Source organism: Amphiprion ocellaris, chromosome 2 (assembly GCF_022539595.1).
Source record: "Amphiprion ocellaris isolate individual 3 ecotype Okinawa chromosome 2, ASM2253959v1, whole genome shotgun sequence".
Taxonomy (NCBI): Eukaryota; Metazoa; Chordata; class Actinopteri; family Pomacentridae; genus Amphiprion; species Amphiprion ocellaris.
Window position 1 is genome coordinate 32,997,378 of NC_072767.1, and position 14,718 is coordinate 33,012,095.

Sequence of the window (14,718 nt, forward strand, 5' to 3'; positions counted from 1 at the left end):
TTAATCTTAAAAGAGGTAGAAGCTCAAGTAAACAATGTAGAAGCTGTGCCAAATTTCAAATTTATTCAGTGATCACTGTCTATGAAATAGCACATAATTACCACCATTTCTTTGACTGTCTTGATTTGTTTGTCCAAAATCAAAAATATCCAGTTTCATAACGTGTGACAAAGAGTCAAATCCTCATAGATTGGCATCACTTGACTAATCATTGCAACTTCCACACAAATAAAACAAAATGAACAGTGATTGATTCTGCTCACGGGTGATTTGAGAATATTAAAAATTAATAATCAACAGGCATTGCAGGGATTTACTTCAGGTTCAAACTGACAACAACCTAGATGAGTGTATCACCATTTTTATCGTCTCTTCTGCTATTTCGACTATGGGGGCTGGAGAGATTTTAGTACAAATTCAACCTGAAACCAAGTGAGGAGAACTAAAATAAGGTATTGAAAAGTGAGGGGGCAGGTTATTACAATGCCAAGTGGAAATTACTCTCTTGCTGCATACAAATCGGCTTTCACAGTAATAAAATGTCAGTTGCCGATTAATGGTCATACAAATGATAGAGACCGGTTATTTAATTGCTCTTATATGTTCACTTTACACCTCTGTTTGAAGTTTTTGCACCTCTTTGCTGCAGGTACACATGCACTCATTAAACACAGGACATAAAAAGGGTCCAAAATAACACCCTGTGATATAATATCATCCTAGCATCTTCTTATCTATGAACAAATTTTGTTCTACATCTTACAAGAAGAGTTTGTAAGTTTAGATTTAAAAAAAGAAAGTTGTGTAGTGATCTCAAATGTTGAATTCTACCTCAACTAAAGCTCCCCAATGCTGGCATCAAAAACAAACCAAAAAAACTCCTGGAGACATGAACTTGTCTACCAGAGATATAAAAAGCCTCTATTTGAAACACATCCTGTGACAGAGAGGCCTTAATTTAATTTTAAAAACTGCACCAAGTTCACTCCCACTGAACAACTTCATGTCCTGAAGTTTGATTTATTTAACTATTTACAATTGAGACTTTTGTCTGTTTCAAGAAAAAAAAGTAAAAAACAAGAAAAAAAATATTCCTTAGTGCATGACCTAGTATATTAGAGTCACATCTTGATGTACAGATTAGTCTGCATCATGTTTCTCTTTGCACTTTTACGGACAAGGATATTTCTATTATTCTGAGGAAAACTACACCAAGAGAGCAAGTTGATAAAAACTCGACATTCTTCAGCTACTATTTGAACAAAAGAGCCAACTGGACGCCCTGTGGCACACGTTGTTCCAACCACAAAAATGGTTCTGCAGATGACCTTAAGGCCAAATGCGTCTACTGTGAGGCCACAAAACCGTTTTTTTTTCTTTCAAACGAACTCTTCATATGCGATGCAGAGGGACAAATCCACTCATTCAAGGGTTTTTCCATATTTTAGCATCTCATAAAGCATAGAACATCTAAAAACTAAACATATTTTAGATTACTCAGTGTAGCTTTGTACATTTCTGACATGATCCTAAACTGCTTCATGAAGTCATCGCTGGGAATGGTTGACTGATGGAAGTTCTTGCCTTCTTTAGGTGTTTGAGACCAACAGTTGCGTTGCTACACAGCAAATATTCCAGCTCACCTACTGTTATGATCCACAGTATTACAAACCGCTCAACGATGTGAAGAGAGCTAAAAATCCATTGTGACTTTACGACATGGACGTCAGTCAGTCAAGAAAAGTTTTTTTTAAATTCAAACGCTGTGATGAAACTGGTTTGGAGAAGGACTGCACCAGGAAAGGAAGACCAAGAGTTCCCTCTGATGCAAAGGCGAAGTCCAGTAGAGACACCAGCTTCAGAAATCAATAATTAACAGCTTCTTAGATTAGAGTCGACAACAATGCTTCCTCGAGTTCAAACGGCAGACACATCTGTTGGCGGGAGATCGTGGATCCAGTCGCAGAGGTTTTTCAGTAGGACAATGAGTCAAAACGCACCTGAAGGCTCTGTAAGGGCCGTTTGACCAAGACGCTGCATCAGATGACCTGACCTCCACAATCAAACACCTGAACCCAACTGAGTGAAGGAAAGAGCTACTTTGACAACTATAAGGAGAAGCTCTCCAATCTCGTTATACGCTGTATAATGACAATAAAGCATATTCTATTCTATAACAACTAGAACATATTGTGCTTGGTTTATACATTTTTTGTACACTGCCTAATTCCATATGTGGTATTTAATAACTTTGATGCCTTCAGTATTGTTGTACAAAGTAGTAAACAACACAAATAAACTCTTGAATGAGCAGATGCTTCCAAATGTTAGTGTCACATTGCCATGAACAACAAATCTGTGAACACACTGTTTTAAAAAAAAAAAAAAAAAAAGAGTCAGGAGTTAATCCTCCTACAGTAGAGGAGCTATATAAGACCCACCCTCTTGAGACACTGCATCCTGTGTGTTTAAGAGTCAATTTTAGCATTTCTAGCATTCTTTCCACACTAAACTGTATGTTTTTTGTATAGAATGTGTATGCTATCTGGTCCACATCTCTACTGTGGTTAACTGTTTATGTCCTTTGCACTGTCCCTTCACAAAATGTCATTCATCTGTGCAGTGCCAGCGACTACAGTCCCCACAGATCTTCTGTGTAGTCACATGTCACAGTAGCACATGTGGTATCTGTCTGAATTTCTCACGCTGTTGTCAGCATCTATAGGCTGCTGATTACTTGTTCACTGTTGATACTAGACAAAAACAAATCTATAGAAAATTGCATCTGAGACACACAAGAAGGATGCATTTTATTTTTTGATTAGCATCTCTTGTCTACAATAATTACAGTGGTTACCACACGGATCAAAAAATGTCAACGATGACCCCTGAGGAAGATCAAATAACATGCTGAGATCAGGACACAACCACATGACTGGAGATCAAGAGAAATACTTGTATGTTTCCACCCCTGCAAGGCATGACGTTTTATGGTCGTCTTCCCATTCTCATGAAAATAATACCTTTTCTTGAGGGAACTTCTTAAGCTTAGCACAAACTTCCACTCGGGCTTAAGGGTGAACTGATCAGACTTTGGTGGCAAAAGGTCACTGTGACCTCATAAAACATTTTTTTGGCCAGAACTCAAATAGCCATTCCACCGCAGGAACTTAGGGCAGGCACAAGGTCATGCGAATGTTTACAGTCGGCCCTGTAATCGGTGTCTCAGCCTTTCTGTCTTCACTGCGGTGTAGGATCCAACAGCTTCAACCACGGTGGCAACTCCAAGTGTGCCAAACCAACGGTGAATAGTAGGTACTGGACAGATCTGCAGTTTTATGCAAATCGATGGTTTGTGATTATGTTAGCCTATATGTTGAATTTTATGTTACAGAAGCTGATTTTGCAATGAGAGGATGTTGACTGTATGAGGACATGAAGAGAGGCTGAAAAAAACAGCGCTCGTATAACCAAACGGTGTTGTCCTCTCTGAGTTTCTCCACTCAGCATCGAGCCCTGCCCAGCAGCTTTTTCTGGGTCATACAGAAGTATCTGCCTGGAGTTTAACCTGAAAACAGCCCTAACACACTTTTTACAGGGGCGATTCCTGCACTCAGAACATGCACAAAGACTGCTCCAAAATGGCCCGCAGGTTCCTGGAGTAGAAAATCACATATAATATTCTGCAACAACACTTTTCTGGCTATTTTTCAACACCATAACTTAAGAACATGCATAGAGATAGACGGATAGTTGGCAGAGGCATACAACTGCAAGATAATAATTCCACCTTTTCTATAATAACAGGATGATTGAATTTCCAAAAGTCCTATTAGACAAGTAGTCAAGACAAACAACAAATTTAAAGCGATAAATACTTACCCTATTCTGGAAAAAGGACGCGTGAAAATGTGCTGTTGTTGCTGATATTGATATCAAACTAATTTCTTCTGAACTAGGATTATGTAAATAAACTTTCTCCATTTTTGGCATTCCAACAGGCCTGTAAAAGAGGAAGAGAAGGCTTCGTAAGAAAAGGGCACTGCAATTGAAGAAATTCAAAGTAACCGTTGAAGAAACAGAACAAAACCTCTCATAAAAGTGGTCACAGTTACTTGGAAAGGACATAATGTTGTAAAATGATTTAGATTCAAATCAAACAGAATGAATGACATGAAAACTGAAAGAAGAGACAACAAATGTGGTGAAGAATTTAACTGTAAAAGTAAAATGACAGACCTTCCTGTGGAGACTTGACATTCATGAGCTACCATCTCCACATTGCTAATCCAACATTCAAAGCGCACCATAAACTCTTTGATTTCATACCTCCGAGGCTGTCTGGGGTTTCTTTTATTTCAATATGATATAAAAAAATCAGCCCGCAGAAACTTGAAACTGCATGCTCCTTTAAAGAGCATTTTAATACCATGCACATCAGAAATCGAGCTTCCATATATGGCCTTTTATAATGAGACCACTAATTCAAATGCTGCCATCATCTCCGACACATTAGAGGCCGGGTGAGACTTTCTCAAGGTTTCATTTTCATGCCCTGAAAACATTCACGGCTGATAAGTGGATTGTTTATCGAGGACAGGGGAGGACGGGCCGAGACAGCTGGCTCTCTCAGTGTGACCCCGCTGCTCTGAGAGCTCCTGAATCTGCACCCTGGTTATGTGCTGTAAAGCTAGGCCACGCTACATGGGTGTGTACCTGCTGTTAGGATGGAATGTAATCTAATAAGTATAGCAAAGGTAAAGCCAGGTGCTGGCACTGGAGTTCAAGAAGATGTGGTTTTCTAAAGTGCATTCCATAGATTGCTAAAATGCTTCTTCTGCAATCCATTTATTGTTGACATGCTAAGGTCAGCTTTCTCAGAGCAGGTTTTAGTCGACATTTTCTAGAAAGCTACATTATTACAACTGACTGAACCTGTCTGTAAACTCTCCACGGTGTAAATTAGTTTTTAGGACAATTTCGACAGAAAAAAAGAAACAACAGATGTCTCAATGTCAAAGTATAAGATCACATAAGACATAACAAAGCCATTTTATGAAAGAAAAATACACTCACTGCTCATGAAAGTCCAACATTGGAGGTTCAAATCGTATAGGTCGGCAGTTCCCACGATGCGGGGACGTGCTGCGAAAAACAGGAAGCTGTGATAGCAGCAAAAGCAGGCTAGGCAAAATAGTATCCATGTTTGTGCATTTGAAACAACCGAGAAGCTAAATGCGTAAGCACAGACACCAGAGTCTGCGTCTATGTTTTTTTGATCAATGCATTAAGGCGGCAAAGGGACTACTCCCATCTGCAGCGCACCATTTCCTTATGTAAAACCTCCATGAAAATCCATAAGCTAAAGAAAATAGACAAGGACACTAAAGACTGATCCCTGGTGAAAATCTCACAGTGCAGTGCTTCTCTCACACAGGCAGCAACTTTTGAGCATCGGGCGCAACCCACATAGTTGTATGACTCACCAAACCTGTTTAACAACAGGTATATTTTAACAATAGACAAGGTGTCCTCAAAGAGCAGCAACTCTTCTTTGGCAGAGGAAACACACAACAGAACAGTGTAATGAGAGCCTTCATGAAAATCTCATGGAAAGACAAGTTCATCATTGATACAGACGTGGCACCTGGATGTGACGTGACCATTCACTACAAAGAGAACCACTTGAGTGAAACATCATAAATGCAAGAAAGAAAAATCAATGATAAAGTTTTATTCTATTATCTTTTGCACCAACGCCATCCTTTGCTATATCACTCACATGTAATTACTCTAACACCACCCTAGAGTCAGACAATTAACAGGAGATCAGTTTCACCTATTTAATACAAAGCGTTCATGTACAGAAGCAGACAACAGACAGAGCTGTGCACTCCAATAGCTGAGCTATAGCCAGGATGGATTTCCATCCCCTGAGGCTCACACTGATCCACCATGCAGTCTTCCTTCGGGATAATCTGTCATCTACAGCCTGCCCTCGCTTCTCCCATTAATATAACAACTACTGACAAAATTCTTGTGGGATTATGGATCCAAATGGATCCTGGCTGTGAATTCTGCGCTGCCTTTCACTTGCCGCTTCAGAGCTAATGTGTTGAATGTCAGTGTGTAATTGGAGTAGCTCGGGGAGATCATGAGGAGGGCTGTGCCTCTTGGCCTCAGACCTGCTCATGTCCAGTGGCAAGTTAACCTTAAGATCACAAGTGCATTAAAAGAACATATAGAGTGGCTGTGAAAAGTATTTTAATTCCAGTGGAATCCACAACTTTTTTCACAATGAAAATATTTACAAACATTGAATGGACACATCAAGAAGAAAAAAGGGGAAGTTAGACATTTAACCCTCTAAATCCCAATTTTAATCTTAATCTACAGGTTTCATTTCTCATGTCTCAGAATTTGCCAAAAATAAACACTGCACTCGATTCTATTAAAAAAAAAAATAATTCTGTGCTCCTTGGTTGCACTGAAAACCATGAATAACTCAGCTACAACCAAGTTGTGACACAAATTCTGAGGCCTTCTAGGTGAATTGCAGGAAATGTTTACACAGAGCAGGAATAAGACAAGAAGAGAGATTAAGTGCATAATGAAACACACTTCAGCTATAAAATAAACAAAGCATGGGCCAAAAACAGTCAACAGAGGAACAATTTGTCAGCAAATTGCTAGAAGATACATTCAGGATGGTGAAATATCTTTCTAAGGCTGATGTGCAGAGTAGTGTGAAAACTGTAAAAAAAAATATAAATAGCTAGGTGTGTATAGCATGTACTGTCCGCATTTTCCAGTACTGATAACATCTATGGGCACTTGAAAAAATTTTGTGCATGCTTTTTTCAATTCTCATACAATAAATAGTCATAGAAATTCAAATTTCATTTAACTTCTTTAATGATTTATAGCACTGTATGCATGTCATACAGCACAGAAAACATCTTGAGTTGACTCTGCTTGTAGCTGTGGTTGTGCCATTTCCATAAAAGGTACAAGACTTTTTTTTGTATTGAAAAATGCAAAACAAATGCCAAGAAACAGCACAGGGTTCAGAGGGTTACAGAAAGTCTCAAACAGCACAGCCAAAGGCCAAAATACCCCCATCACCAAGCTCTGTCGAGGGAGTAATCATGCCACAACAGATAACCTCTTTATGGATTACAACATACTGTACAAATAGTAAAGTCTGGCTGAATGCTGCATACAGACAAAACACGCATAAAAGGTACAGACGGGGTTAGCTGTGATGTGTATACAGAAACACGGTGCTAAAAAGTCGACTGACTGATGTTTACTTGCTTCCTGCCATGGAAACACTGTTTACTTGTTTCAGCACTTCTGTCACAGAGCCCACTCCCATCAGTCAAGACACACTCTGCAAAAAGCGGTCCCAGTGTTCAGGCATTCCCTGTCACTGTAGTTCCCACAGCACTTTGATACAACACTCTGACGTCTGCCTCTGACTGACACTAGAAAGCAAACTACAACTTCCTCAAACAGCCCTCGGGTCAGCCATGTTTGTGTCTGCACTCAAGGCATTTTAGCAATCCTGTCTGCTCGTGGGAACACGCTGTCAGACAAACGCCTCCAAGGTCTGCCCTGCTGGACGCCACTCTTTTGCAGAGCTATGGTGGAAGGGAGGGTTGGGCTGTGGTCAGGTCGAACAACAGGTGACACAGACTGAAAGGTTTCCCTGACGACTGATGTTGTTAATAGCATGTGTTTGACACGGCCAGGAGGTGAGATGGGTGTGACCTGAATGCTATAAAGCAAACCTGTCAGTCAGCGCAACTTAAAGTTGTGGTTGTCTTGCTTTGTAAGCTACAGCAGGTTGTTATTAATATCCTCAAGCTTTTTTTGTTTTTTGGTTGTTTGCTTATACTGTATAGCTGGATAGACAAATAAAATTCTTGCCCGCTGTGGTCAACCTTGACAAGATAAGCTTTTTCTGATTGCTTGCTGGTATTTGTTACTGTCTAGTTTCAGTAGCATCTTTGTTGTTTTCTGCTCTGCTCAGGAATGCTGGTCGTGTTAAAGCCTGGAGAACAGTGACGTGTGCTGCATAAGACTGCTGTTGTTTTACGTGTCAAGAACTCCTCAGGCTGCACTTTCCACTTCTACGGCTACCTTACAGCAACTGCTTGCAATAGTATGCGATCTAGATAAATCGTGTATGCTTAATGGTGAGGATGTACAACAACAGCACCTATCTACCCCAACATAACATAGTGGCATTTACATACATTAACATCTAGTCCATTCAAGTTCTTTCTGCAAAAGAAAGGAGGATAGTTCTTACCTTTGTTGATGATATAAACTAAAATCGATGTCAGACTCTGCCTGCAAAGAGAACAGAAACATACAGTAAAAATTCATTGCAACATGAATTATCTGGACATTACATTCAGCGGGAGAATTTGCAAGTTTAATAAATGGGTTTATTTCATCCTTTTCTTGCTCTGTAATGGAGTAAATATTAGTATTTAATCATCATGATAATAAGAAACTTTATTTCTATAGCACCTTTTAACACCAGAGTTACAAAGTCTTTTACAAAAAAGGAGCAAAAATAAAACACTGAAAAAAGAAAATAAAGCATTAGAAAAGATACTATAAAATACTGTATTTTTCAAAGAGGCACCTACTGAGATATATCATACACAGAGAGTTACAATCAATTATAGTGTTACAGTCAACTTTTCATTGTAGCACCACAAGAAAAAAACAAAACACAAGCCCTTACCTGTAAAAGGCTTCCCTCACCAAAATGTAGAACTTCTAGAATTGTGTCTGACTGAATGAATGCTGTAAAAGAAACAACAAGAAAACATTATAAGTATTATCAACATAATTTAAATAATTTGCTGTAGATTTCAGCACAGTTTCAAATAATTGATTAAAGGTGAAAGGGTACATATGAAAAAAAAAAACAGCTAAGTAAATTACTTTCGCATGTCGCTGAGACATTTAACTTGTTCTGCATGGCAAAGCACCCTTAGAAACCCCAACACTGATTCTAAATGATTCACCATTGTGATTCAAGTTGGGCAGCAGAAGTGCTGTAATTTAACAAAAGACAAACTCCTGCAAAATCAGAAATAATCAAACATAACCTTCTGGGAGTAACTCCTCTACCCGAGTCTCCAAAAGCAAAAGTCATCTGTCAGCAGTCAGCGTATCTGCCAAAACCACAAAGTAATACTACAAGCAAAGATAAGTCCCTGCTTGAACTTTAATCTCTTGTGCTCGAAATGCAGACAAGAGACAAGAGAAAGTTCTGTCTTGAGATCTGAGTTCACTCCCTGCTCCACAGAGAAGTTGGGGGTCACACCCAGTTTGTACTGAGAAGAGCCAAATCATCTGCCACTGTGACTGAAGCACATACGTCTGCTACAGGATATCATAAGGTTTAAGGGTGCAAAAAGGGTAGTAAATCCTAAATAATGGCACCATTATCAATAGGATTTTGAGGGCTGGATGTCCTTTGCATCGGTTGCTATGTGACTTACTCACAGTATAATCTGAGAGCCTCAAATTCATCTCTGCGTTTCTGACGTTCCAACTGTGCTGAGAACCCGACACCATAGAAATCCCACAGCTTGTTCTGCAAGATCAACCTTCTGCCAATCACACTCAAAGCACATCTGCAGCTGGGATACCTGTTTATTGCTATGATAAACTAAACTGTTGCATTTAATTAAGCCTTGTCAGCTATAAAGCCTGTTTTAGATTAAAATTCTGCAGCAGTTTCAGGTGATCTAAGCAGTTACAGCAGTATTTCAATTTCTAATTTCCTCTTTTCCTTGCATTTCCTAACATTAAACATGTTCATGGCACACAGCTCACATCAAGCCTTACTAAGCTGCAACAATTTATCAGTTAGTTGTCAACTGTTAAATTGATCAAACTATTTTGATAACAGATTAATAAGTGTAAGTATTATTTTAAGGTTAAAAAAAGTCTATATTCACTGATTCTTTCTTCTTAAGTGTGAATACTTTCTGTTTTTTTGCTCCTCTATGACAATAAACAAACTAGCTTTGTGCTGTGGACTATTGAAGACGCTGGAGGATATCATCTTAATAAAAAATAATGACAATGAAAATAATCATTAGCTGCAGCAGAAGAAGTAAGGTTTACTACTGTATAATGGTGAAGACTGAACACGGCTAGAAATAGTGAACTTGAGCACTGAATTCAAATCCATTCAAAATGAAACTGAATGTTTTCCAACACTTTAAATGACTATTTTTGCAAGATTTAGCACTTGTTGGAAGATAGTTTTAAAAATCTGGACAATTGTGTGGATGAAAATCTAAACAAAATATGTTACAATTTACTAAGAAATGTGTACCAAATATTACAAAATTCAGTATTCTCAATCAGTTTAAAACAAGCATTAACAGAAGGCCTTTCGGTCACAATGACTGGTAAAGTACAACTGTGAGGTACTCTGCGATTGCCCAACTGAAAGAAAGTAGGAAGTCTGATCATTTCTCGCCTTTAAATCACATGTCACTTCCCCTGGCAGAGGCCAGTGTGAATCTGTCCAGATAGGTTAAACATTGAAGCCCATCTTGCAGCGCTCTAGTTAACATTGACTCAGTATGCTTAGCCCGTAGTGTTAACATTTGTAGAAGGCATGACAAAGTGAATTCACACTCTGTTTGTCAAACAATCTCATGCAACGCGGCTTTATCACAAGCGTGTCGCTCTAGTGCGATCCTGGCTTCAAGTGTGTTGCAAGTAGGGCTACATAATATACTGTTTTAGCAACACCATTGTGATGTGTGGATGTGCAAGAGTCACACTGGAGGAAGTGCAATGTCAAGCAAGGCAAATTGACTCAAACATATCGTGCTGCAACATTTTTTTGCTGTTTGTTACAAAATGAAAAGTGACAGGGCTTTTATTGACTAATCCATGACTAAACTAGGAGAAACATCTGTGTGATAGAACATAATTTACACCGAATTAAGGGTTCTTGGACATGTTTTGTCAATTTCACTCAGAAGAAATTGGGTTTGTCGACATGCAGGTTCCACATGTACAGGAGAGAAACAATGAAAAGGAGGATTTGTCTCCAAAAACAAACACGTCAGTGGTACAGAAATATTTCAACGGCAGAAAAGATGACGATGTTGATCAAAAATAGGTACACCGGCAGCTGTGTCTTGGAATTGCTGCCACCACAGGAAGCAACACAACTAATTTGTTTCATTTAAATCAGCACAAGTTCTGCATGAGTGCAAAGCCAGATCGGAATGCCATCCAAAGCAAAAAACATAACATTATACCATATGAGAAATGCTTCAATTGGCTTTTTTCAGCTTTTAGAAATATTTTGTCTCTATGCAGATGCACTTCTCTACAAAACCACCCCAACTAAATAGTTATTCAAGTCCTCTGACACTAATTACCATATTTTTTTCATATTGCAGTTTATATCTAAACCTCAGAAATCTACATATGACAATGTCAGTTTTATTCCAATGTCGTGCAGCTTTGCTTGCAAATGTCTGGAACCAATGTAAACAATTTATAGACACGTTTCAAAGTTGGCACAGTTTATCTTGGACGTGGATGACAGCTGTCCACTTGTCACTGTGACACGGCATGATCAGCAGGTCTGACAGCAGGATAAATATCCAGCGGCTGTCATTTGGCCTGGGCTAAACACAACCAAGGGTCAAAATCAAAGCCACGTTTGCAAGAATCACCCATCTGTCCGATTTCCTTCACTGAGCCCGGTATGAGGAAGTAATGTCCGGTAGCCTGACTGCCATTAATGCAGTCAATCTGACATCTCCTCATTCCTGTGCTTTAAGATCGTACAGAGAGCTAACATGAGTACTAGCCTCGGTGCTAACAAGCTACTCTGAACGTCTCTGCCTTGCTCTATCTGGTATGTTTGCTGGGTTAACTGTTAGCTTAACTTAGCCTTATATGGAGAGGATGACAACAAGCTACAAACGGAGCTAACGTTTACAGTAAGGCCACATATACATTAGTTAGCTAACTGACGGTGGCTGTCTCATTCTGAACCGACCTCGCCATTCAAACGACAACACACCCCGGTCCGTAATGAAACTTCGTTAACAGCAAACAGAACCGGCTTATAATTTCGCAGTGTTGTGGAGACGCTGGCGTTAGCGGGGCTAGCTGTGATAAAGTTGGCCCGCAGAGGTAACGCTAACCTCAACCCACACTTCACAGAAATGTCTACGGAAGTTAGCGCTAGCTAACGTAGCAGAGCTAAGTTACAAACCTTGTTTATTCGCCCGCGCTGCGTGGATAAAAGCAATAAATAACATCCTCAATAATCCGACACACGGTGTTCTGGTTCTGGTGCGGGAGTGGGCTCTCTCTGGACTCGCCATGCTGCAGATCTTTCTGTTACGATAACAACCGAGCGAGTGTGCGGACATGTCCGTGTAAACCTCTGCTGACTCTGTCAATCATAGCCGTGAAGTGAAACTCAGCTGAACTGAGAGCAGCAGCAGCAGCGGAGGCTAACTACCGAACAGGACGTTCTTCTTCTTCTGCTGTTCTTCTTCTTCTGCTGTTCTTCTTCTTCTTCTTCTTCTTCTTCTGCTGTTCTTCCTCGTCAGCTGCGTGACGCGTCAACGGCTCAACACGTCCTGCGGCGTTCACTGCCGATATCTCTCACAGTTATTAACTTATCATTCAAATATTGTGGGAACTTTAGTAGGGCGACAAGAAGAAACAATCTGCCATTTGTCTGCGTGGATTCTCAGTCATCCAGGCCGTGATAATTATAAGAGTTTAAGTATAAAGTAACTGGGCTTTTTTTTTTTTTTTTTGGTTGGCGGTTCACGGAACGTTCTCTGGACGTTCTCTGACGGTTCAGTGGACAGGAACATTGAAGGAATGAAATAATAGCAGTAAAATAAACAGTAAAAAATAAATTGATAAATATCTTTCCCTTGTTATACTGAAAAAACAAGTTTTTAAAAAATTTTTGTGTATATTACTGATTTACCTTGTTTTGTTAAATTACAGAGAATAACCAGCAAATCACAGCAAATAAGTTAACTATTCTAGTGTTGTGTATTTAAAATAGGGGACACAAGCTGTAAATAATGTCCGCATTTTTTACAAATGCTACTTCATTCCTTTACAACATTTGACCATAAAATTACTAGATCTAAATTAGCATAAAATCTCATTATTTTTCTAATATTTGTCGTTATTTGACAGAAACATTCTGTATATTAAGGGCTGAAAACTGTAAAAAAAAAAAAGTGACTGTTGTTTTACAGATTTTCCTGTTTTCACAAAATCAAATCACAGAAAAATATACTAATTTACATGTTGACTATAAATGCTACATATATTGTAATGTTAGATGTTAGATAATCAATCAATGGGGCTTTATTTGTGTGACTCTTTTCAGAATGTGATGTGCTTATTCATCCCTCAGATGAGATGGGTGGGAGCACATTGTTCCATCAGATGAAATCACGATAAATTTGTTAGCTCTGATGTGGTCAAGCATGTTCATCCACACGAATCCACTTTCCAGACAAAACCTTTATGTAACTGATGATGCAGGGTTGGTAATTTCCCACTATTACTATTTCCCATTCTTGTTTTTTTCATTGCTTTCCCATTGCTAATCTTCATTTGGTCCAAACAATGCAATACAATCACAACAGTAAACACCTGCATTATGTAGTCCCAGATACAGAATCAAGGAATTTATTCAGATAAAAAAGAGACCCAATAAATAGTCCAGCATGTGGCTAGTGCTGGAAAAATAAAACTAGATTAATGGTTAATGGTTTACTGAGATAAAGACGATGATTGCTGACAATGTTAATGGACACTGAGGATGAACTAAGATAAGAAGTGACCGGGAAACCTACGGAAGATAAGACCCGCTGCTTCAGGAGACTTCAACTTGTTGCTTTACATCATTTGGCTGCTAAGTTTGCTGCTTGCCCTTGCATCTAAAAACAAGTTGCACTCTGCTGCGAGGTGCGAGTTTCACTTCTGATACTGTACTGACAATGGGAGAGCTATTTTGGACTGCAAAACCAAAATTTGACAGCCATAAAAAGATAACACTAATAAATGCTTGCTTGATAACGGTGCAAAGATTGGCTGTTTTCTGCAGGCTGCAACATCTCTTTCTTATCAGTACAACACTGTCAATACATTTTTACAGAGGATCAAAAGTGAAAGCCTTCCTGCTGTTACTGCACCATGACAAGGTCCCAGATTAGAATGATGCTGTTTAGCCTATTCTGCATAAGCGGATTAAGTGATATTAGACAGACACATGCAGCTATCAACACAACTTGTTTCAGCAAATAGAAATAAAGGATATTCTTGTTTTTGTCTCAATCAAGTTACTGTAATATCTCTAAAAGAAATATGAGTCACCTAATAAGATCAAGTAGCTATTAGTCATTAAAACACACAGTAGGTGATAACTATGAGTCACTGACCTCTAATTGTTTGCATAGTGTGTTTGAGGAAACAAAATGATGCAATCTCCTGCCATGTTTACATGTCTGTGTTTTCCAGGGACAAAGCAGGTCGAAGTATCACTTGCACTTTAGAATACAAGCTTTTTTTAAAGGATGTTTTTTTCCCCTGTATCATGCAACTGGTGTTTTCTCCATCAATCTAGACTCAATAACCCATAATAATAAAGTGTTTTTAGATTTTTTT

General features: G+C 39.0%; 1 protein-coding gene across 1 annotated transcript in view; it reads right to left on the minus strand.

Moving 5' to 3' along the window:
* tmem131 (transmembrane protein 131) overlaps positions 1-12,574 on the minus strand; it is a 35,972-nt gene extending 23,398 nt beyond the window's left edge. The window contains exons 1-5 of the mRNA XM_023289098.3: positions 12,287-12,574; positions 8,762-8,823; positions 8,318-8,358; positions 5,077-5,145; positions 3,883-4,003 (exon numbers count right to left, since the gene is read on the minus strand). Of these exons, the coding sequence (XP_023144866.1) occupies positions 3,883-4,003; positions 5,077-5,145; positions 8,318-8,358; positions 8,762-8,823; positions 12,287-12,446 (453 nt within the window). The 5' untranslated portion in view covers positions 12,447-12,574. The remainder of the gene's footprint in view (positions 1-3,882; positions 4,004-5,076; positions 5,146-8,317; positions 8,359-8,761; positions 8,824-12,286) is intronic.
* Between the last annotated feature and the right edge of the window lie 2,144 nt (positions 12,575-14,718).